The sequence below is a fragment of the Xenia sp. Carnegie-2017 genome, unplaced genomic scaffold (assembly GCF_021976095.1).
Source record: "Xenia sp. Carnegie-2017 unplaced genomic scaffold, XeniaSp_v1 HiC_scaffold_14, whole genome shotgun sequence".
In the NCBI taxonomy this organism is placed as follows: Eukaryota; Metazoa; Cnidaria; class Anthozoa; order Malacalcyonacea; family Xeniidae; genus Xenia; species Xenia sp. Carnegie-2017.
The window spans coordinates 2116304-2139018 of NW_025813447.1; the positions used below are offsets into that span (position 1 = coordinate 2116304).

Sequence of the window (22715 nt, forward strand, 5' to 3'; positions counted from 1 at the left end):
TGTCTTCCTTTATGTCTACCTTTATGTTTACCTTTATGTCTACCTTTATGTCTACCTTTATGTATACCTTTGTGTTTACATTTATGTTTGTTCACCTTTATGTTACCTTTATGTTTACCTTTATGTCTATTTATACCTTTGTGTTTACCTTTGTGTCTACCTTTATGTTTACCTTTATGTCTGCATTTGTGTCTTCCTTTATGTCTACCTTTGCGTCTACCTTTGTGTTAACCTTTATGTCTACCTTTGTGTCTACCTTTATGTATACCTTTGTGTTTACATTTATGCACCTTTGTTCACCTTTATGTTTACCTTTATGTCTACCTTTGTGTTTACATTTATGCCTACCTTTATGTCTACCTTTGTGTTTACCTTTATGTCTACCTTTGCGTCTACCTTTGTGTTAACCTTTATGTCTACCTTTGTGTCTACCTTTATGTATACCTTTGTGTTTACATTTATGCCTACCTTTGTGTCTACCTTTATGTTTACCTTTATGTCTACATTTGTGTCTTCCTTTATGTCTACCTTTATGTTTACCTTTATGTCTACCTTTGTGTTTACAGTTATGCCTACCTTTGTGTCTATCTTTCTCTACCTCTATGTCTACCTTTATGCCTACCTTTGTGTTTACCTTTTTGTCTACCTTTGTGTCTACATTTGAGTAATCTTTTGTCTAAATTTTTTGTCTACTTTCCTCTACTCAAACCATGTACTTGTGAATGAAAAACGAAGTCTCTGTCAACTTAGCTACTGGATCATCACAGGATTTTCAACTGTAGAAAAGTATCAAAATATCAGGATAAAAAGTTGATCACACGACTTTATCAAACATGATTTTATAGAGTGCATGACTACTCTTTTTTAATGTTATTCATGACGTCTGTTATAAAAACGACGATTTTTTGAAACGTTGCTAATAAAACGATTATTTCAAACGACTTTTTCCAACTTTTGACGTCTATAGAAAATGAAAAAATAGATAAGGACGATTCAAAATTTGCTTACCGATGTGTCCCAAGCATCTTGAACCCAGGTGGGATTGAACGAGCAAACGCCGCACTTATACTAAAGCTCAGGCCCACTCCGCCAGACATGTCAAGTGGTGTTGTTCGGATTTTATATTGTATATATTCTCGTTTGACCAGTCAGTCATGTAAGAAAAAAGCTGAATACCATCTTGTCCCCTCATGTATGACGAAGCACAAAAACTAACTCAAAGTGAGTTTTTGGCGTTAAAAGACGTAACGCTTAAGTTTTAAAATGAATCGAGACAATCTTACCGCTTTCCTAAATCTCAGCCATTTACCTAAACCGAACAACGGCTATTTCAAACTCTGGGTGACAGTGAGGTACGGTATTCACCGCGCTCCGTAAGCTAATGAATGTAGGATGTTCAATGATTTGCATTTTCAAGCTGGGATATACAAGAGAGGTGGCCCACTATAGTTATTCAAAAACTTAAACAAACGATATATTGTTTTATTTTAAAAGCTCCTCTACTAAATTTAACCAAATGAAATCGTTCTCATTTCAAATGAGTCAGCATAGTGCACAATTGGAACCATTTGATAAACTGATTAGTTATAATTGAGTATATAAATATGAACACCGCAGATAGCTGTAGCTTTTAATTTACTTAATTATCAAGAACAATGGCGAAAAATAACCGGAGGTTATGCCAGCCAGTGGTGGATCAAGCAGAGTATATCAGGGGGAGGAGGGCGCAGTGGATAAAACAGAGTATATCAGGGGGGAGGGCGCTTGGTGAGCAGCTAAACAAAGTCAAGCTCAAAGCTTCAAAAGAAACCAGCTTCTATAACTTTAATGGTGAGACATAACTGAACATCTTTCATTTTATTCATTGCATAAAAGCTAATTATAAGAATATTAAATTTTGGCACCAAATTTATCACTCCTGCGCCTTCCCCCCGGTTAATCCACCACTGGATTTCGAGTGAATTTAAACGAGAACACATCATATGTATGTCTCCTTTACATCGTTCAGTAAGTCCAATAAATATCCATCGTCTCCTTAGTTCAATACCATTTCACCATCGTCCACTTTTTTTTGTATGTATTGGTTGAATTTAATACCTATAACGATACATTAGTAGAAAATTTAATACCTATAACGATACATTAGAAGAAAAAAATAAACATTGTACACCGAATTTTGAAAAAGTAGGCATAGTCACATTGGTGATGGCGTTCATATATCGCAACAAATTCCTAAATATTTCTTCACAAAGTTTATTCAAAGTTTATTTTAACATAGAAACATTTCAGTATTCAAACGAACGCCCATATATTCAAATGCTCAAATATTTTCATATTTAAATTTCTATAATATTGAAACCCCAATATAGTCAACATTCGGCAGTAGGGGATCCATGGTTAAGAAGAAATTAAAGCTCATAATACCTTTTTTTACAATACAATTGCTTATGAATTTCCGAAGAATAAAATCAAATGAACAGATAAGCTTTTGTAATATATTTTGACTAAAGCTCGACCCCCCTCTCCCCATGGAACAAATAAACATTCTAACATTGATACATTCAAATAATGTCAAATTACTACGAGAAAAGCATTTATGTTTGTGGCAATGTTATATATACTCACAATATTTACGCATTCATAGGTTTAGCATAGTGATAGGCATTGAAATCATAAAAATACGTCTTTTGTTTGTACAACCTGTATATAGCCAAATTTAGTATTCCCTGTGTACAGCATAATTTAACATAGTCTACATTAAAATGCTATTCCAAAACAAGTAGAAATCGAGATTGACAAAAGAAATCAACCCATTCCAATAAACTTGTAACAGATCATACTTCATGTTTTATAATCGGAACGACAGTGGTTTCAAACTACATTCTTTTTTCCAACACTGGACGAAAAATATCGAGTTAAAACGTTATGTTGGGTTAAACAAGTAGTCAGTTGATTCAAAATCGTGACCAGAGATTTGCCAGGCGGAAAGCGAATTTTCAATATGAACATAATAGCCCAACATAAGAACCTTTTATCTATCTTTCGTATATTATTGTTGTGATGGCTTTCTTAAAAGTCTTATGATGGGCTATTATGTTCATATTGAAAATTCAGTTAGTTCATTCTTACCTATAATAATTCGGTTTATAAGGGCCAGATTTGGCAACACCTAAATATTTCGCCTGCTCGTCAGTCAATTCAGTAAGATGAGCGTCGAACGTCTGAAGATGAAGCAAAGCAACGTACTCATCTATAGGATGAAAAATAGGTAAAACATTTTAATAATTTATCAGGAGTTAATTACTCAAACTAATCAAGAATTCCACGACTTTTCATTACTAAAATTGCACACACCCATTTTCTTTGGAAGCAAATAAACATCTTGTTTGTAGCGGCCTGAAGGAGCCTTGTAGAGCTCAATTAAAGCAATGGCCTGCGTCGTTGTCGTAATGGAAACAACAAAAGATGGTACGCTGGAACAACTAAGGTTTACCAGGCGACCCTTGAGGATGAAAAGAGTAAAAATACCTTTATTTGTGCATAATTTTTGAACTTGTTGCGATTGAAAAATATCTAAGATTCAATGAACTTTATTTAAATTCGAGATGATTTTCTTTCTTGCAACATTCTACCGTTATCTTAGCATTGCAATGTTTTTCTCTATGTTTTAATTACGATAATACTGAAAGTAAAGCGTTTCAAACCACCCCCCCCCCACACACACACACTCCAAGAAAACGGCAGAGTGGACAAGAAATTTGATCAAAATTAACGCCATATAGCTAAGTTACAGTGAACATTATCATTTTACAACATGAAAAAACGAAGTCAAAATTCCAATGTAACGAATTTTCTTTAAACACTTCTTACAAAATACGAATTTAATCCCATCATTGGAAAAACCACATTCCGTTAATAATTCATATTTAATTAAAGTTTTAACAACAACACTAAATAAACAAACCTCAGCAAGCAAAACAATTCTCTTTTTGCTCGGCCAAATGATATGATCAACCTGGGGTCGAACTTTCTCCCAGATCAAATCCTCTGTCCTGAGACTCGCCTGTAAACAATACAAAACGGAATCTATAAATCCTAGACATCTAAATCTTTTAAATCACACGTCGTGATAATAGGATCAAAACTGGTGCTCCTAAGATCATATGGTAAAGAACTTCGCAAACAAAGCCCCCTATTTTGTTCTTACCGAAAGAGCCAATGAAATACTTTCCATAAATGATCCAATACACGCCCATAATCAAATAATCGCCTCGTATCTAATAAACGCCCTCCCTCCTAAAGCGTCGGTTTGTATCAGACGCTTCTTTCGAATAAACTCCCCAAAACTTTAATGGACGGAGCACAACAATACCATTATGATAATATCATTATAATAGTGGCTCGTCAATTGGTCTCACAAACCAAATATTTCGTCTTAATTTTGTTTTCACGGGTCAACTCTAAGGTAATAGAAATCAAACAAACGTCTCGCTTTATTGTACGCCACGTATTTATACACGAACCCACCCCTCCCCAAAAAAATCAAAAAACGATAGACTTTATCAAACGCACCGGGCGGTTATTGGATCATTTACAGTAGTTTATAAACATGTTGATGAGTTCATACTTGTCACGACAACACTGAAGATATTTGGTAAAAAATTCGTTAAACGAAAATCAAACTTTTTCTCAGTAAAGTTTAGACTTTTAAGGAAAGAGGAAAATTTAAAAAACAACGAGAGTTAACATACCACATCAATTTCCGTATTCGAATGACCCATATTACAAACTATACAACCATTTTTCAAACGGTCCATGTGGTCACGTGTGACCACGCCCTTATTACCTAGATACACGAAGAAAATTGAAAACTGAACCGCGTTTGAAATAGGAAAGTTCGAGAAAAAAGATCGGAAACCTGTGGCAGTTATCAGAATATCAATTTGACCTAAGACTTCTTCAATTCGAACAACTTTAAATCCATCCATACTAAAAAATAAAAGCACAAGTTCGTAACCACGTGTACTCAAATAAAAACTGGAATGGATACGTCTGGAGGGAATATCTTGATGGTTCTAAGATATAAAAACTTACGCTGCCTGCAGACCACAGATTGGATCAATTTCGGTGACGTTAACAACAGCCCCCAAGCCCTTTAAAGCTGCGCAACATCCTTTTCCGACCTATTTCAAGAAACGGTGAGTTAAGTTAGAACGTGTCAACAGAGCCCCACACATCAATATTACAAGATACCCACAGACGAACACTTGTTTCCTATCAAACACGAAGCCTTTACCTCACAATACCCACAGACCACCTGTTTCCCATCAAACATGAGAACCCTTTCTTCACCATAGCCACACACCAACACCTGTTTCCCACCAAACATTAAGTTCTTACCTCACCATAGCCACACACCAACACCTGTTTCCCACAAAACATTAAGCTCTTACCTCACCATAGCCACACACCAACACCTGTTTCCCACCAAACATTAAGTTCTTACCTCACCATAGCCACACACCAACACCTGTTTCCCACCAAACATTAAGCTCTTACCTCACCATAGCCACACACCAACACCTGTTTCCCACCAAACATTAAGCTCTTACCTCACCATAGCCACACACCAACACCTATTTCCCACCAAACATTAAGCCACCTCACCATAGCCACACACCAACACCTGTTTCCCACAAAACATTAAGCTCTTACCTCACCATAGCCACACACCAACACCTGTTTCCCACCAAACATGAAGCCCTTACCTCACCATAGCCACACACCAACACCTGTTTCCCATCAAACATTAAGCTCTCACCTCACCATAGCAACACACCAACACCTGTTTCCCACCAAAAATTAAGTTCTTACCTCACCATAGCCACACACCAACACCTGTTTCCCACCAAACATTAAGTTCTTACCTCACCATAGCCACACACCAACACCTGTTTCCCACCAAACATTAAGCTCTTACCTCACCATAGCCACACACCAACACCTGTTTCCCACCAAACATTAAGTTCTTACCTCACCATAGCCACACACCAACACCTGTTTCCCACCAAACATTAAGCTCTTACCTCACCATAGCCACACACCAACACCTGTTTCCCACCAAACATTACATCAGTTGTTCTCTTCAAGCTATCCAAAATGGACTCTCTACAGCAGTACAAGTTGTCAAATTTCGTCTAAAGAAGAAAGTGATAAAACTCTTCAATATTGTTACCAACTGCCATTAGGGAAGAGAAATCAACAGACTGAAAAAATTAACATATTCTCAAAATATTAATCTATTTGTGAATGCAATGCATACCTTTGTAACAGAATCGTTAACATTCATTGCTGGAACTGTGAGCTTGCCTTGTTTTGACAATTGAAACAACCTGGTAGGAAAATACACATGTCACAAAGAAAGCTCCAAAAATAGTGTTCAAAACATGTTTTTTCAACAAAGGTTTTTTCTTGAATTAATTTGGCATCAAATAAGAAAGAAACAGAAGTGAAAGTTGACGAAAAAAGTTTTAGGAATTTAATAATCTGCATAAAAAATGCAAATAATTGTCATTTTGATGACAGTCTATCACATATTCTTTCAGAAGACAGTCTTTGATGTCATTTACCTATGAAGAAAGTTTGTGACATCACTTACCAGTGATGACAGTATATATGACATCATTTACCTATATGACATGACAACGTATATGACATCAATATGATAATAATATATATGACATCATTTACCTATGATGACAATGCAAATAACATCATATACCTATGCCGATAGTATATATGATATCATTTACCTAAGATGTCACTATGTATGACATCATTTCTGATCAATGTATGTATTTGAATAATTTTCCAAAAGAAAAAAAATAATAAAAAATTCCATTTCTATCCAACCTGTGAACACCAGTAACACTTTCTTCAACAATTCCTTTCAAAACACTAAATCTCCCAGGAAACTTCTTATACATAAGATGAGTTGAATCACCGCCATCATCAAGTATCTAAACAATCACAACACAACAACTGAGCAAATAAGAAATTGATGCCAAAATGAAAACTGTCTGTTAGTTTCTGGTTGTTTTGAAATATAGCTTTTCAAGTAACTTTTCTCGACGATTCTTTTACCATTTAAAACCAATGAACTCAATCAAAGAGAGCTTGCAAATCAATCATGAATACAAGTTAGAGGAAAAATTAAACAGTTTTTTAAATTTACCTGTCTCACATTATTGTTATTTTTAAAAAGAAATAAAAGATATTTTCTGTGTTTGCACTGACTAATGCAAACATTGGAGACCTTTGTCAAAACTCTCGAGCAGAGTTTGGTCTTGGACTGTTCTGCTCTCGAGTTCTCCCAAAGGTCTCCTTGGTTTGTATAAGACCTGTGAAAACAAAGTAAACATCTTTTATTTCTTGATTGCTTGTACACAGTTATCCATAATCCCCATACATAACTATCCATATACGTACATTGCAGTTTAACTTTACCCTGAAACTTTACCATGTTAGGATTCCAACCAGGAGCATTTATACATTTTTCAATACACCACCAGAAGTCTTCTTCAGTTTCACCTTTCCATGCAAAGATAGGATAACCTAACACACATAAATGAAATCATGTCATTAGAATCACAAACAACTGGAGCATCAGAAGGAGATGCAAAATATTATAAAGTAATTGGTTTGAACCCGAGAGTATCATTGCATGTTTGTAAATGTGTATCGTCCAGGTTAATAGAGTCCTGAGAAGGCCTGTTTTTGTTGATGTTGACTGACGTTTTGACAACCAAGATGATTACTGCTAAGATTGTCGAAACATTAGTAAACATCAACAACAGTCCTTCTCAGGACTCTACTAACCTGGACGATCTACATCCACAAACATGTAGCAAAAAGTTATGTTAATTGTGTGGTGCTACACCAAGTATTTCAATTAAACTTTTCAGTAACGTTTGGTGAGAAATGTGAGAGAGTAATTTTTTGCATTCCACATTTCTGGTTGTTAGAACTTTTGTTTTAATGCCAGTTTCAGTCAACATGACAATTAAAGACTGGTCACGCAATAGTTTGGTCGAACATTGACTGTTGACTTGCCATTATTTTGCACCCAGCAGGGTATTGCTATTCTGATTAAAAAACAAGCAAGTGTTTAGACTACTGCTTCCAATGCCCTCAACAAAACAACCACTCAAATAAACAATTTAATGATGTCACCTTTTTCAGCCAAAGCTGCAGCAACTTCATTCTAGAAAAAAAGAAAAAAGTTTAGAAAAACTCAACTGCTGTAATAGTTATAGTTTCCAAGTTGAATTCTAAACTTTAAAAGTAATGAATCGTGCAAATGATGAAATGTTCAAAATCAACCTGAGTGGAATATATGTTACATGCACACCATCTCACTTGCGCACCAAGCATACACAAGCTCTCGATTAGCACCTAGAGAGAAAAAAATATTTGAAAATCTCACTACAACCAATTTTTGCTTGCACAACTAACACAAAGTGTTGTTAGACATCCATATACATGACAAGAAATCATGCCATCATCCGAAATATACAAAAATACTTTACCAAATTAAGAGTATACAAAGAGGATTGTAACTTACTGCTGATTGTGCAGTTACATGAGTACAACCAACAATTTTTGCTCCTTCGAGAGGTCGATCGTTTGCATTTCTTTTACGCAGCAAAATCAAACCAGGCATTTCTAAAACAAGATCGAACACATAAGTTTGCACTCACTTTCCACAATTCAGAAAACATTTCAAAAATAAATAACCTTGTTCTGCAATCTCTATCTCTCGCTGTCCAAAGTCAGCTCGGTTAATATTCTTGATACAAAAGTCAGAAAAACCATTGCTGTTTGACTTGAAAAACAAAAAAACCCTTTCAATGTCAAGGAGCATTTTTATCACGGAGTCACTAAAAACATAGCTTGCACAAGAGGGAAGCTCGTTAATTTAATTTTAATAGTTCTGCTAATGACTGCAATGCAAAATTTTCTTTGCTCACTGACTGTGACAAGAATTGATTTTAAAAGGAATAATGTGCTTATGAAATTCATACAGCAGCACAAAAATGTGTGGCTTTGCCACTGCAAAAAATATTTAAAAAGGCGCAAGTCTAACTAAATCGCGAAATTACTTGTGTTATGTAATTTAACAAGGATTTGTTCGGCATATGACATTACTGTTATGTAACTAAGTTTTGTAAAGATTTCGTTTAATTTCAAGGTAGAACGACAACATTAAAAGCTTGTCATTCTATTCAAATGTTCATTGAAATGAACGTTATAATGAATTTCGACCACCTCTATTTATATAGCTCTTCTAAATACGGTAATGAGGAAGTAGCGTTCAATGTAAATTTTTTCTTGCTGCAAACAATATACATTCCTATCTTTAGCAAGACCATTCTAAATACATACTTGGGGCTTTTCTCGAGGCGAGACACCATCATCTTCATCAGAAGAGATGCTGTTGTCTGAATAACTTGCTAAAACGTAAAACAGATTGAACAGCATCGAAACATGTTTCTCGTAAATCAGACGGAAATAGCCTAGATGCATACATTTCAAAACACATCTATACAGAACCGTGCATAAAGCTAGAACGATTGAAGAAGCGCAAAACTTTAAAACAGTCTTCAAAAGATTAGGCTAAATTTGATTTTTCGCACATATTGAACATGCTGAGAGTCCTTTCATCGTTCAAGCAGTGTTGAAGTCCATATTGACAAGAATGGTATGGGTTCCTACCGAAGAATTCAATGCCTGACCTGAGCTATAACTGTCCGTAGACGATACAGACATAGTCCGCTTTCTTGCACGAGGAAGCCTTCTCGAAGACATGCTTTCAGAAAAGCTGAGTCTCTGAACAACAACATTTTAATACAACAATTGCGTTGAATTACGAAATAAAACTAGATAGCAACGAAGCCTTAGAAGGAAGTTCGAACCTTGAGCTCCGCTAACAGTGGCGGTTTTTGAGCTGCAGCAGGAGACCTAGAAGAAACATCTCCTATTCCATGTCCCCCAGACGGGGACGAACCATTTTCTTCGGAAGCCATTAGTAACAAGTCATTTCACGTACATACAATGATGAACAGCACGTCGACACTTCTAGTTCAACCCACGGTTCAACTGCTGCAGCGTCATTATGTGTCAACCCGTAAAACCACAATGCGTAGCGCGGTACGAATTTTTAAGTATTGCTTCGCTTTGGTTTTGTTATGTAAACTGCTTTTCGCTAAAAGTGCTGTCGAAAACTTTAGTCGTTAGATTATTTCTGTATTTTTTGCGTTTTCAGGTAGTGTTTTTTCCACTATAAAGGTTTATACCACAAATGCATTTGACAAGTGCTTATTACCGCTTAAAGTCGAACTTTTTCACTATCAATACATTTGAAAGAAACAAGAGAATAGCGTAAATGAAAAGCTTTATCCAGCTTTAACGTGAAAAATATCTCCAATGTATAACTCTGTCCAAAAACAATTATTTAACCCCCCCTCCCACATGCTGGTTATCTGAAGTACATGGACACAATTTGACAGTCACTCCCCCCTTCAGTGGTACTGGCAGGTTTGATTTTTTGGGAGACAACCTCCAAATGCCTTTTCCATGCTATTCTTAATTTTTAGTTGTACAAAGGCCAAACTGCAATTGTGGAAAATATAATTGGGAGAAGTTACTCCAATACCTCCTCCCCTGTTTGGCAGCACCTATGACCCTCACTCAATTTTTCTGTTTTTCACTACGGTGATCAATTTGAAATTCAAATACCATATCAATCATGGTGCTGGTTAGAAATTTTTAAAGAAAATTTTTGAGCCAAAATTTTACAAATAGGATTGTTTGTTAAGTATTTTGAGTTTTAAGTAGATGAATTGTGATGCATTCTATCTTTCCTAGACCCGCACTCTTCAGTGGAGTGGCGGTGTCTTAAATCACAGTGAAATGTGTGAATGCTTTGAAATTCAAACAGAAATACTAAACCCACTGGGTACATCGCTGAATGTATTCCTATTTTGTGATCATGTTAAACATTACAAATTGCCTTCACGATGAAGGATGTTTGAAATTAAAATGGAAAGGGCGAATGCAAGAAAATAGTCAAATCAGATTATATTGGAGAATTTGTGAATAGTCAATAAAAGCATATATGTAGTTAGTATTTACAGATTATACAATGAATTTTTTTGTTCAATAAGCATTTTTGAGTCACTAATATATGAATTTAAAATTCACATATTATAACAAATAACTTCAATACAAACCCAGTATTGAAATGTTGCACAATTTTTCATAGTCACAACTGAGAATATCGAGGTTGACCACAATCAATTTAAACAATTGCACGAACTTCACACTCATGAATCATGATGTAAAAACAATAAATAATGGTCACCAAATTACCTGTGCTTTCACAAGAGCTGAAGGAAGATGATCTGCTCCTGGATTTTCTGAAGGGTGAATATGTTCTTGCTAAAGCCTAAAGGACACAATACAATACTGATTGGCAAGTGCGTGACATCAATTTTTGGGGTTAAGACTTTATAGAAACATTTGATTCATCTAATCACGACATGAAGCTAAACACTCCAATTTTTTCTATTCACAAGCCAGAACCTCATATCTCTTAATAATTTAGGGCATTATTTAACATCAACAAATAATCTTACGGGTATTAAGTCTTATATCATATCGTATGCTTTATTTTGATATTTACCCGTTTCGGAGTTTGACCCTGAAATTGCCCAATTTTTGGCGAAGCACCGGCTGATACAGAACTCACGGCAATTGAACCTTTTCGATTCCACAATTCTTTCTCCATTCTTGTCTAAAATCGACGATCTTGCGATAGAAAGTCGAACATAAGCAACGCGGCGGACATAGGCGATGTTTGGCACCCGTAGTGGAAAAAATATTACTTATGATAACCGGAAATGAACGACACAAAGAATTTTCGGTTACTGAAGTGATGTAGATTGCGCGATGATAATATAGTGATTCATTGCATAAGCGACGACAATATTGCTCAAATCTCCCATAGTGACATCTGTATATCGTCAATATCAAATGTTCGTAATTCGTTGAGACGATTCTTCCGTATTTTGCGTGTAATTCAAAACCGGATATCGTCTGCGTTGGTCTAAGCTATACATCCGGTGAAATAGATTTAAACGATTAAAATTTCGTGCATCTCATTAGCTAAAGGAGAATAAATTTTCAACTTGATTCGTCCTAGAGAAAAACCTTCCCACGTCAATCGGACTGATCATGAAGTTAAACGCACCCAATCAACAATCAGTTTAAGACTAAGAGGATATGCAAAAGTTCGGGGTTAATCCGCTTTTGAAACAGAAACATAGAAAGGTTTTGAATACATTATGTCCAATCACAAAAGATTGACCTTGGCAAAAACATATGGACCATATGGACTGCGTTTCCTATTCGTGTCTGTTTCGTGGTAGCGTGACAAGCTCGTGGTCTTTTGTCGCTTTCCTATGTGACCACAAAACAATAAATAATGTAATTATAACGCAAAGTTCACGTAATTTGCGGTGTACTTCTAACATTGACTATCACAATTATGATACATTCACTACAGAAGCCGTTTGTTGATTATGGATAGGTTATATAACATTGATATTTTTATTGTCTCATTTGTCAACGTCTGTTAAATTTGACGGACTAACTTTTTTGTATTTGGAATTACACATTGATCACAAACTGTTGCAAAAGACTTTAAAATAGTCTAAATTCTCAGCCTTCCTTGGTAAACTTTCGAAGTTGCTTTTTCCTCTCCTGAACAGAAAACAAGAAAGAAGTCAAGACAGAAAAATGCCAAAAAAATCTTTATTAGAAGTTCATGTACATTGTCTTTGAAATAGGAATACTCCACTTTCTCATAGTCTGAAAGCGTAGCGAGAAACTCTTGCTCAACTTCCAGATGAAGTTGCTGACTTGTATTAAGCGGAGCCACATCACTAGAGAGAGTAGCATTTAATATTAGTTTTTGTGAACTGAGAGAGCAACATGTCAAAATCTAGGCTTAACAATGAAACATACCTGATATCAAGTGGTTCGACTTTGTACATGTTTGCTAACATATCAACTGTCCACAATTTCGGGTCTAATTTTCGTAATGATCTTATCTCTGAAATCTATAGCATGAAAATGCATGACAAAATTATTGCTTCAAAAATTATCCACGACAAAAAATAAATTAGTTCAAAATTACCTGTGTGTCTGTAAGATGACTGGCCCTTTGGTCTTGTGACAAATCTTTGTGCAAAAGATCATTGGAGTTACGCTTAATTCAAAGATAGCAAAGTTGACAATTGGAGATCAGCTAGGTCAACACAATAAAATCCATGAATCTACAACAACATCAAGATAGATGCACCTCTATATCTTCTGAAGAATAATTCTTACGAGGATGATAAAATATTATCATGTTTCCATTGGATGTTGATATGGATTTTCTATAGAATTTTATCCATTAGAAGATGGCATTGCAATTGAAATTTTATCAATTTTAAAAATGAACATGTTTCAAACCCATTTTCCATCACATTAGATGCGTTTGGTTTGTGAACACCAACTCGACTTGTTGTGAAAAAATCAAACTTAGTTGATTTGTCATCAGCAAGCCGTATTTCTGCATCAAACTGAGCAGGAGTTTTCTCTTTATCCAACAGAATGACCTGCGCACGTCGCTTGTTTGCTGCTTTAGCCCAAGATGGTATACCAACAGTTCCTCTTCGGCCTTTCAAAGATGTAGAGGAAGTCGAAAACAGTTTTCGTCCAACTTTGAATCGGGCTTGAAAAAGTCATAAAGTTGACAAAACAGTATGAGTGTTGATATTGCTATGGATAGAAATGAAGAGCTGATTCTCTCATTTTTCTGTCACTTTAGGATAGTATTGACGTTAGAATTTTAGTATGGTAAAATCGTTATTTCTTAGGATGGTAAAATCGTTATCTTTCCTCAAACGCTTTCTTGAAAAGAAACTTCGCTAAACTACTTCAAATAATTGTTTTCATACTTACAAAAGTAGTTAAGAAGCAATTTATCAACCGAGAACAAAGCATTCCTTTTCCAAATATTGTGCAGGCCGTATTCCATGATAACTTTACTACTACTAGCACCACACACTCCACGTTAAAATAGATCCGTTAGCATTATTAAACATTTAATTTCAAACAAAATATAGTTAAAAAAAACTCTCCCTATGGCCTGTATGTAAACTTTCCACAACATTTCGATAGACTTTTCTCGTTTGTCAACGCAGGAAATCCTATTTGAACAAACTTATAAACGTGACATGTAAAATTAGGAGCTACAGTTCCAGAAAATTCGATTTGTGAATGATGGAATCTAGCCATACCGTGATCATATTTCAAATACCAAAATGTAATATTATTGTTTAAAAACAAGTCACTTCTCGTTTGTAATTTTGTTTTGAACTAGTTGAAAACTTATTACTTTGTGATTCGATGGTTTACAAATATTTTTCAGTAGAATGGGCCAATGTCTAGGATTTTGTAATCGTTGGGCGATCAAAAGAAATCAGGGTTTCGATCGATTTTCAAACTACGCTCCCAAACAAAGTCCCAGGTAAGACGGTTTATGACTAACACTCTTTATTCAGAGGTCAATATAAGATAATTGGATAAAAAATTTATGTACTTGTACTCGCTTGGTCGACCTGCTGGATTCCCACACAAACCACAAAATTTTCAATACACAATACCTAAAATTGGGTATGTCATAAGATGGTGTTACTATGAGAAATACTTAAAGTGAACTTTGCACGTAGAGTTAGCAAGGACTATATTTTATAGATGAAAGAATATGCTGGTGGCTTAGGATTACCTATGAAAGCTATACCCCTATTCACGTGAACAAACACTGACATTCACAAATACTGTTCTGTTTCAGCCGATTTGGTGATGATCATTTGCTGAATGAGTACCAAGACCAACAAGATGAGATCGATTTTTCAGGTAAAGTACATATAGCACCAATAAACACTGTATGATTTCTGAAACTTCCATGACTGTCTTGTGACCAACATAAAAGTTTTTGCTGTTTGATAAGTAAGAAGTGTCTCTTGCAATGTAAGTTGTGTTATACTATTTTAGTAACCTGCTGCTATAGTCTTGCATGCAGCCCCTGTAGTGTGTTGTCTTATTTAAAAACACTCTTTTTATGCCATGAAAAGGTGTAGGTAAAAGCATATATCGACCAGGCCCATCCGAAGTAGTTATTGACGTTTCAGAAAAGCCGTCAAGGTGAGCATTAGGTAGGCTGTTGAAACATATCGATTTTTCTGTATAGTGAAATATCAATATACCAAAAAAAATACCGAAATATTTGGTGTTAAGATTTATTAGTTAATTATACATAGTTTTTAAAGGTTTTTTAGTGGCAATATAGTGGTTTTTAAATGGTTTTGTATATTATTAGACAATCTGACCCAATCACATGAGCAAGGCAATTGTTGGCTAAGTTTCAATTTGATCTAGCTATTAGTCATCGCCAACAACACTATAAATAATGCAAAAATATTGATGCATCAATCAATATAGATTTTTTTGGTATATCGATATTGGTGTTTTATTAATACCACAACAGCCTAGCATTAGGTGCATGTAAGAAATAATTGTGCAGAATTATAAATAATTTTGGATTCTTTCTTTTAAAGATCAAATCCTGAGAAACAGTTAACAGCAACAACTTCTGCAAATCCAAATTACTCATCTGTTGCTTCAAGTGCATCTGCTGGAAGTATTTGAGTTGTAAATAATAAGTTTATATCATAATTCATCCATTCAAATGCACTGATTTTTTTACCCATTGCAAACAATGAAATCGAAATTGTCTTGATTTTACGAACAATAAAACTGGAGAAAACAAGTCAATCAAACTGGAGAAAACAAGTCAATCGAACTTGATCAATTGAAGAGACCACACATTCATGAAATGCACAAATAACTCCAGAAATTATTTAATAATATTTAGTGTATTTAAATTAAACCCAAGAAGTAAAATATTGTTATTTATGTAAAGTTTTTGAATGAATATAATGTGCAAACGTACAAATACACTTTGACTGGAGAAAATAGTTTCAAGTCCAAATATTATATATCTTTACACCAATAAATTGAACTTCTCACACACAACTGGGAGCTGCCGCAGCCAATCTAATGCAATAACAAAATGTGCTTAACATAACCTACACCACCCGCTATACAGATTCATAATCAGGCTCCCAAGGTGTGTGAAAAAATATTTTCCACTTTTTTGTTCCTCAGTCAGCAGAAAATAATATTTGTAACAATGTTTTGTCAGTGTAGTATGAAACTTAAAGTCAAAAATACAACTTTAAGCCAATTTTTACACTTATTTAATATTTGCTCATTGTTTAATACACGGAGAGATGAAAAAACTCTGAGGTACAGGTAATGAGCATTGCGTTTCCACTTTAAAAAGCACTTTGTACAACAATTTTGGGCTTAAGACAAAGTGAGAAGCAAAGCAAAAACAGGCCAAACAGCTTGCTTAATGCAACAACTACGCAAATCAAGACCAAGATTTTTCTTGTAAGATTTAATTACAATAAAAAATGTTAGAAATTTAAAGTTTCAAGCAATTTCATACACTATTCTTGCAATTTGTTTTTAGTTACAGTTGCAAACCACCAAACCAATAAGGCAGCAGTGACTGCAATGAATTCAGTCTGTACCCAAAGACCTTCACGACTTGCAGCCTAAATGTTTTCACATAAGCTTCAACCATATTGCAAAATTCTGTGTGTCATTGCATTCTTAACATAGAAAATATACATACCTTGTGATTCAAAGTCACTGTAAATAATGGCTTCTGTTCCAATTTTTCACCAGTACGCTGAGCCTGAAAAAACATACAGTTTATCATAAAGAATGAAGTAAATGATCACAAGATAACAAACACAATAAATATAAGTTGGTAGAAAGAAAAAAAATTCACCTTTCTTAGACTGGCATAGCCTTCTTCATCATAATATTTAATTTCATAAGATCCAGATTTTGCTTCTTTGTGAGATTTCACCCAACTGAACTAATTTCCAAAAGTATTTACAAATTTTAATGAACCGGAGTTGAACCATTGCCTTATCACAAAATAGTTTTCAGTAAATACAAATACATATTTCTCATATCATCCTTTATCATTCAATTGACAGATTAATATTATTGCAAGTCATCATCAAACATGTTGAAAATATGAACTAATTTTCTCCTGAAACAAACTCTTCACAAAATTAGCTCATTCAAATAAAAACACAATTCTCAATGTAATACATTGTCACTCCTCAACATCACATTTCTATCTCCAAGTTAACTTACACAAAATAAAATTCACATGCTTCAAAACAAATTTCAACTTAATAACATGAAGTTTCTCAAAGACCTTGAGCTAGAAAGAAATAGCCCCAAACCCCTGTCTGCAAGGCCTTGGGGTTGAAAATACCTGATGAACAGAGTTATCATCTGACTTCGGTACTGGATACAAATTTCCATCAATTTCAGCAAACAAGAAGACATTCTAAAACAACAAAAGTATGTTTAATTTCTTTTCTAAGATTTGTGGCCTAATTCTCTTCCTTCTCAGAACTTCTTAGAGGATAATTGATCATTGTTCATTTCACAATGAGAAATATTCATCACTGAAGGATTGGTTGAATATACAACTTTATCAAGCAGTTTTAAAAAAGCAAATAAATGTACATCATACCAAGGAGTAATTATATTATCATAGTTAAAAATAAAATAAAACAAATTCTGAAAATAGACATCTCGTTTTCTTGATATTCAAGATAATACAAGAGTATTAAAACAAAAGATGGTGTAATATTTCGTCTTTATTCCAAAGACATCTTTAGACTAATAGTTTACAATGCAGGCTGCGAAACTTTTATATAAAATATTTACAAATGGAAGTGACAGTTACATAATTAGAAAACTATAAGACTCAAATTCTCTAATTACGTAACTGTCACTTCCACTTATAAATATTTATATCAAAGTTTTGCAGCCTGCATTGTAAACTATTAGCCTGAAGATGTCTTTGGAATAAAGACGAAATATTACACCATCTTTTGTTTTAAAACTCTTGTATTACCTTGAATATCAAGAAAATAAGATGTCCATTTTTGGAATTTGTTTTATTTTGTTTTCCTTAAAATTGTCTGATTGTTCTGGTTATATTTACAAATAGAGGAGCATATGTGAAAATATACAACAAGTTAACTAGATGTAAAAAAAACCCAGCACAAGTCTTGGCAAGCTTTCTAGGTCTTAACCATGAGCTACATCAAATGTAAAACTAACCTTGGGGTTATTGCTACACTTCACTGTTGACTCAATCAGAAAAACAGATTCAGTTGACAACAACACATTTGATGTGGAATAAACTTTAGATGTTGCCTGAGCATTAATGCACGATTCAGCTGTAAACCAAGCAAACAAAAGATACATCATTATTGTTGATGAGGGTTAAATAAAGACTGTCGTGGAATAAAAATTTCAAAATTCAAATATTCTCTCATTCCTAATGAAATGGTTGAACACCACCTATTTCCATAACACTGCGAAAGAAAGAATAGTTTTGAAATATAAGAAGTTTGGCTTCCTTCAACCTCAGATTCATAATACATTTCTAATCATTATAAAACTCATTGGATTGACAGATTATGTATTAAAATCATCATTGGCATTTCAAAGCATTTCTTCTTAAATGGATCTCGTGCATATCCAAAATTCAAAAATTATACGTTATCTTTATTGGAATCTTCCCCTAGCGTTTGAATGTTATAACTCAGTTAGATTGACTGAAATGTTTGTTTTTCAATGAGCTGCGACACGAGCTTTTCAAACTTATCAGCAAAATTCAACAACCTTTGAAGCAACAGGGGCTGCTCGAGAACTTTCATTACAATTTTAACCAAATAAAAGCGGCCAACGAGAGGTCTTAACGGTAGCACACAAGCCTTAACTGTCAACAACAGGCGATCCGCAAGATCAGCATCGAACATTTCTTGCCTAAGATTCTTGCCAAATCAAGAAATTATAACCCTCAGTCGTTTTACGTATAAGTTTATCAGTCAGTTAAGAGTTTAGTAAGATAATATTTACCTGAGACAACAGCAAAAAACGATAAAAACAACGGCAATATCTTGCAAGGATGCCACGACATCTTTGCTATTGACGAGAGACCACGTGGCACGCGCTCACTCTCGTCGTCATTCCCACTAGCCAGAATCAATTACCATCGTTCAAAAGTAGACATGACGAAAATACAACGAAAGCAACTCAAGATAGTATTGGCAACACAGATGCTGTATACCTTACCATGATACCATCCATGTAGTAAGTAAGGTGATCACAGATACTCAATTTTAAAAACAGAAATCTGCAGCACCGTTAAACTAAAATTGACTAAAATAGATCTACTTCCGATCCGATGTTTTGCAGCCTAAATCCATTAAATCCATTGCGATCAGTGCAATATTTTGTTATTAGATTAGATAGATTTTAATAATCCGAGAGCTTTCACTGGTCACTGGCCTGTGAGTTCAGCTAATTGCTGAGTATTTGTGAAAACATTTACAGCGTTGTAAAATGCCCCAAGTTTAAAGGATGGAGAAGCCAAACACAGGCAACAAAGTAGTCACAAAGTTACTGCTGTCTGGTACATCGTCTATCACAGCGTCTTGCGGTACGTATCCGTCTAGAAGATTAACACTGTTATCAAAATGTCTAATGTTGCACATGAGATTACTAAACGCATGTGCAATCCTAGGAATAGTTTCTTGAACAATTGCTAATTCAATAGCTAATATTCACTTATAAACTGCCTTTAAAATTGTTATTTCATGACGGTTAATAACCCATTCAGTCCACCTGCAAATGGTGTTTGCTGAATGTTTGAATATAAACTAGCATCTATGTAACTTTAAAGTATTCATTTTATATCACTAAAGTTTTTGAATAACGTATTTAACAGTGACAAATCCCATTGATGTGACCAAGGTACGTTTACAGCTTGACAACGAGCTTGTAAAGAAACAGTATGGCTTCTCGCATGATAGACGATACTACAATGGATTTCTCCAAGGAGGGTCTCGTATTTTAAGAGAAGAAGGAATTAGAGGTCTTTACAAAGGGTACGCGATATTTTCGACAATTTATATTAAGTTTGAGTATATGTAATGAAGTTTTAAGCTAGAAATATGTAATATGTTTATATGTCTGTGGCTTATGTATTAATTGTATTTCAAATGTTATACAACACTTGATATGATTATTCTGTATAAATTTGAGAGAATTTTTTAGTTCTGGGAAAGGGCACCAAGGGGGGGGATTATCCCTTGCATTATTTTTGAGACTTAGGGCTCCATTTTTGGGTGCCCCTCTGTAAGCTTCACTGTTGGGCATCATGAATGTCCTATAAACAATACAGAAACACAAGGTTCTTTATGCTTATTTTCAGCCTTCTTGCATCCATTTTGAGAGATGCATCCTACAGTGCCATTAGAATTGGGGCTTATGAACCATTTAAAGAGCTGCTAGGTGCTGATAATCCATACAACACACCACTATGGAAAAAGATCACAGCTGGCATTATTTCTGGTGTTATTGGTAGCGTGGTAGCAAATCCTGCAGACCTGGTGAAGATACGGCTACAAGCAGAAGGACATTTAAAACCGGGTATATTTGTATTTGAGTCAAAGTAAAATATTTGAGTCAAAAATGATGGTCAACCAGATTTTTGTAGCTTACTTCTCAAAGACCATTCTCTCATGTAGGTGAAACATCACGTTATACTGGCACCTTGGTAGCCTTCAGGACAATTGCTTTGCATGAAGGTGTCAAAGGTTTATGGCGTGGTGCAGGTGCGACTGTTAAAAGGGCTGCTGTTGTTTCTGGTACACAAATACCATCATATGACCATATAAAACACAGTTTATTGAACTATGGTGTCATGTACGAAGGACTACAGTTACATATGGTGTCATCGATGGGTGCAGGTCTTGCTGTCGCCTTGATCAGCTCTCCTGTGGATGTTGTCAAGACAAGAGTAATGAATCAGAAAATATTAGACAAGCATGGTACTAAATACCGCAGTGCATTTGAATGCTTTTTTAAGACTTTAAGGACAGAAGGATTACCAGGCTTGTATAAAGGTTTTCTACCAAACTGGCTCAGACTTGGTCCCCATACAATGATTACGTTATGCATTTACGAACAACTAAGAAAAGCATTTCACATTGCACCTGTGTGAAAAGACTCAGAAAAATGTGTAAATTGTTGAGACTTGGTTCTCATATAATGATCATGTTCTGTGTGTATGTACAACTAAGAAAAGCATTTCACATTGCATGTGAGTGAAAATACTTAGAAGAATGTGTAAATTGTTGAGACTTGGTTCTCATATAATGATCATGTTCTGTGTGTATGTACAACTAAGAAAAGCATTTCACATTGCATGTGAGTGAAAATACTTAGAAGAATGAGTAAATTGTTAAGCAAATGATACCAACATTGCAATATTTATATCACGTGATACATTTATTATTATATTTCTGTGAATAGGTATTTTCAATCTTTATAGAATATCAACCAAAAATCTTACAAAGTGGTTTAAATATTTCATTCTTAGTTAATTTAGCTTTACATTGAAATATTCTTTAACATTGCCCATTGTCATACTGCTTAAGACATTAATAACCATATGACATGGATGTTTTGTGATTTCATCAATGGTAACGGCAAACTAAGGATGACGTCATGTTCAACCTTTAACTTTGATGATGTCACGTTCACGTACTGTATTTATTCCATTTGTTTAGTCTTGAAGCCCCCTTTTTCATTAAAATTTTTGATAAAATCTACATTTCAAATTTGTTATACCAGGCTTTTTCTCTTGTCATCTGGGACATTTTCTTTCACATTTGCTCTTGTTAGATGTCGATCCCATACCGTCCATTTAAATACTAAAGTAGAAATGTTTTGACGACGTTCATTGGTTGCTTTATGTCCCCTACGGTCTTTCAAATACTAAAGTAGAAATGCTTTGACGAAAATCATTGGTTGCTTTATGTCCCCTACGGTCTTTCAAATACCAAAGTAGAAATGCTTTGACGAAGATCATTGGTGCTTGATGTCCCCTACGGTCCTTCAAATACTAAAGTAGAAATGTTTTGACGAAGATCATAGGTGCTTGATGTCCCCTACGGTCCTTCAAATACTAAAGTAGAAATGCTTTGACGAAGATCATTGGTGCTTGATGTCCCCTACGGTCCTTCAAATACTAAAGTAGAAATGTTTTGACGAAGATCATAGGTGCTTGATGTCCCCTACGGTCCTTCAAATACTAAAGTAGAAATGTTTTGACGAAGATCATTGGTGCTTTATGTCCCCTACGGTCCTTCAAATACCAAAGTAGAAATGCTTTGACGACGTTCATTGGTGCTTAATGTCCCCTACGGTCCTTCAAATACTAAAGTAGAAATGTTTTGACGAAGATCATTGGTTGCTTCACGTCCCCTACGGTCTTTCAAATACTAAAGTAGAAATGTTTTGACGAAGATCATTGGTGCTTAATGTCCCCTACGGTCCTTCAAATACTAAAGTAGAAATGTTTTGACGAA

At 34.9% G+C, this 22715-nt stretch overlaps 5 protein-coding genes, 1 long non-coding RNA gene and 1 other non-coding gene across 10 annotated transcripts; 2 read left to right on the forward strand and 5 right to left on the reverse strand.

Annotated features, from left to right (window-relative positions):
- LOC124435401 lies at positions 1 to 593 on the reverse strand. The gene is made up of 2 exons (XR_006945025.1): positions 445 to 593; positions 1 to 67 (listed from the first exon to the last, which is right to left on the reverse strand). It is a non-coding gene; the product is annotated as an uncharacterized LOC124435401 (long non-coding RNA).
- An 868-nt stretch (positions 594 to 1461) lies between these two features.
- Positions 1462 to 12100, reverse strand: LOC124435396 (S-adenosylhomocysteine hydrolase-like protein 1). 4 transcript variants are annotated; one of them, XR_006945023.1, is made up of 19 exons: positions 9975 to 10259; positions 9795 to 9888; positions 9445 to 9512; positions 8797 to 8884; positions 8624 to 8724; positions 8383 to 8454; positions 8233 to 8263; positions 7520 to 7614; positions 6913 to 7019; positions 6323 to 6392; positions 6087 to 6197; positions 5095 to 5183; positions 4919 to 4989; positions 4752 to 4846; positions 3965 to 4063; positions 3355 to 3502; positions 3130 to 3250; positions 1961 to 2097; positions 1462 to 1691 (listed from the first exon to the last, which is right to left on the reverse strand). XR_006945023.1 is itself a non-coding variant. In XM_046985332.1 (18 exons), the coding sequence occupies exons 1-18, from the start codon at positions 11846 to 11848 to the stop codon at positions 2091 to 2093; spliced, it is 1554 nt and encodes a 517-aa protein (XP_046841288.1). In that variant the 5' UTR covers positions 11849 to 12100; the 3' UTR covers positions 1462 to 2090. The 4 variants fall into 4 exon arrangements, 2 of the variants coding, with proteins under 2 accessions (XP_046841288.1, XP_046841286.1); XM_046985332.1 differs by lacking the exons at positions 9795 to 9888; positions 9975 to 10259 and adding exons at positions 11431 to 11506; positions 11744 to 12100 and having other exon boundaries at positions 1462 to 2097; XM_046985330.1 differs by having other exon boundaries at positions 1462 to 2097.
- A 463-nt stretch (positions 12101 to 12563) lies between these two features.
- On the reverse strand, positions 12564 to 14286 carry LOC124435398. Its single transcript, XM_046985334.1, has 7 exons — positions 14071 to 14286; positions 13579 to 13840; positions 13424 to 13502; positions 13259 to 13330; positions 13087 to 13181; positions 12893 to 13004; positions 12564 to 12822 (listed from the first exon to the last, which is right to left on the reverse strand). Exons 1-7 carry the CDS (start codon positions 14144 to 14146, stop codon positions 12781 to 12783), a joined length of 738 nt encoding a protein of 245 aa, XP_046841290.1. The 5' UTR covers positions 14147 to 14286; the 3' UTR covers positions 12564 to 12780.
- Positions 14287 to 14412: 126 nt separating this feature from the next.
- On the forward strand, positions 14413 to 16146 carry LOC124435400. The gene is made up of 4 exons (XM_046985336.1): positions 14413 to 14638; positions 14963 to 15027; positions 15246 to 15315; positions 15729 to 16146. Exons 1-4 carry the CDS (start codon positions 14544 to 14546, stop codon positions 15817 to 15819), a joined length of 321 nt encoding a protein of 106 aa, XP_046841292.1. The 5' UTR covers positions 14413 to 14543; the 3' UTR covers positions 15820 to 16146.
- A 472-nt stretch (positions 16147 to 16618) lies between these two features.
- On the reverse strand, positions 16619 to 19308 carry LOC124435399 (translocon-associated protein subunit delta-like). The gene is made up of 6 exons (XM_046985335.1): positions 19198 to 19308; positions 18394 to 18512; positions 17534 to 17608; positions 17033 to 17122; positions 16874 to 16936; positions 16619 to 16793 (listed from the first exon to the last, which is right to left on the reverse strand). Exons 1-6 carry the CDS (start codon positions 19256 to 19258, stop codon positions 16686 to 16688), a joined length of 516 nt encoding a protein of 171 aa, XP_046841291.1. The 5' UTR covers positions 19259 to 19308; the 3' UTR covers positions 16619 to 16685.
- On the reverse strand, positions 17667 to 17733 carry LOC124435742. The gene has a single exon (XR_006945139.1). It is a non-coding gene; the product is annotated as a small nucleolar RNA SNORD61 (small nucleolar RNA).
- A 67-nt stretch (positions 19309 to 19375) lies between the features above and the next one.
- Positions 19376 to 21476, forward strand: LOC124435397 (mitochondrial substrate carrier family protein ucpB-like). Its single transcript, XM_046985333.1, has 4 exons — positions 19376 to 19780; positions 20069 to 20228; positions 20555 to 20772; positions 20871 to 21476. The coding sequence occupies exons 1-4, from the start codon at positions 19702 to 19704 to the stop codon at positions 21344 to 21346; spliced, it is 933 nt and encodes a 310-aa protein (XP_046841289.1). The 5' UTR covers positions 19376 to 19701; the 3' UTR covers positions 21347 to 21476.
- The last annotated feature ends 1239 nt before the right edge of the window (positions 21477 to 22715 follow it).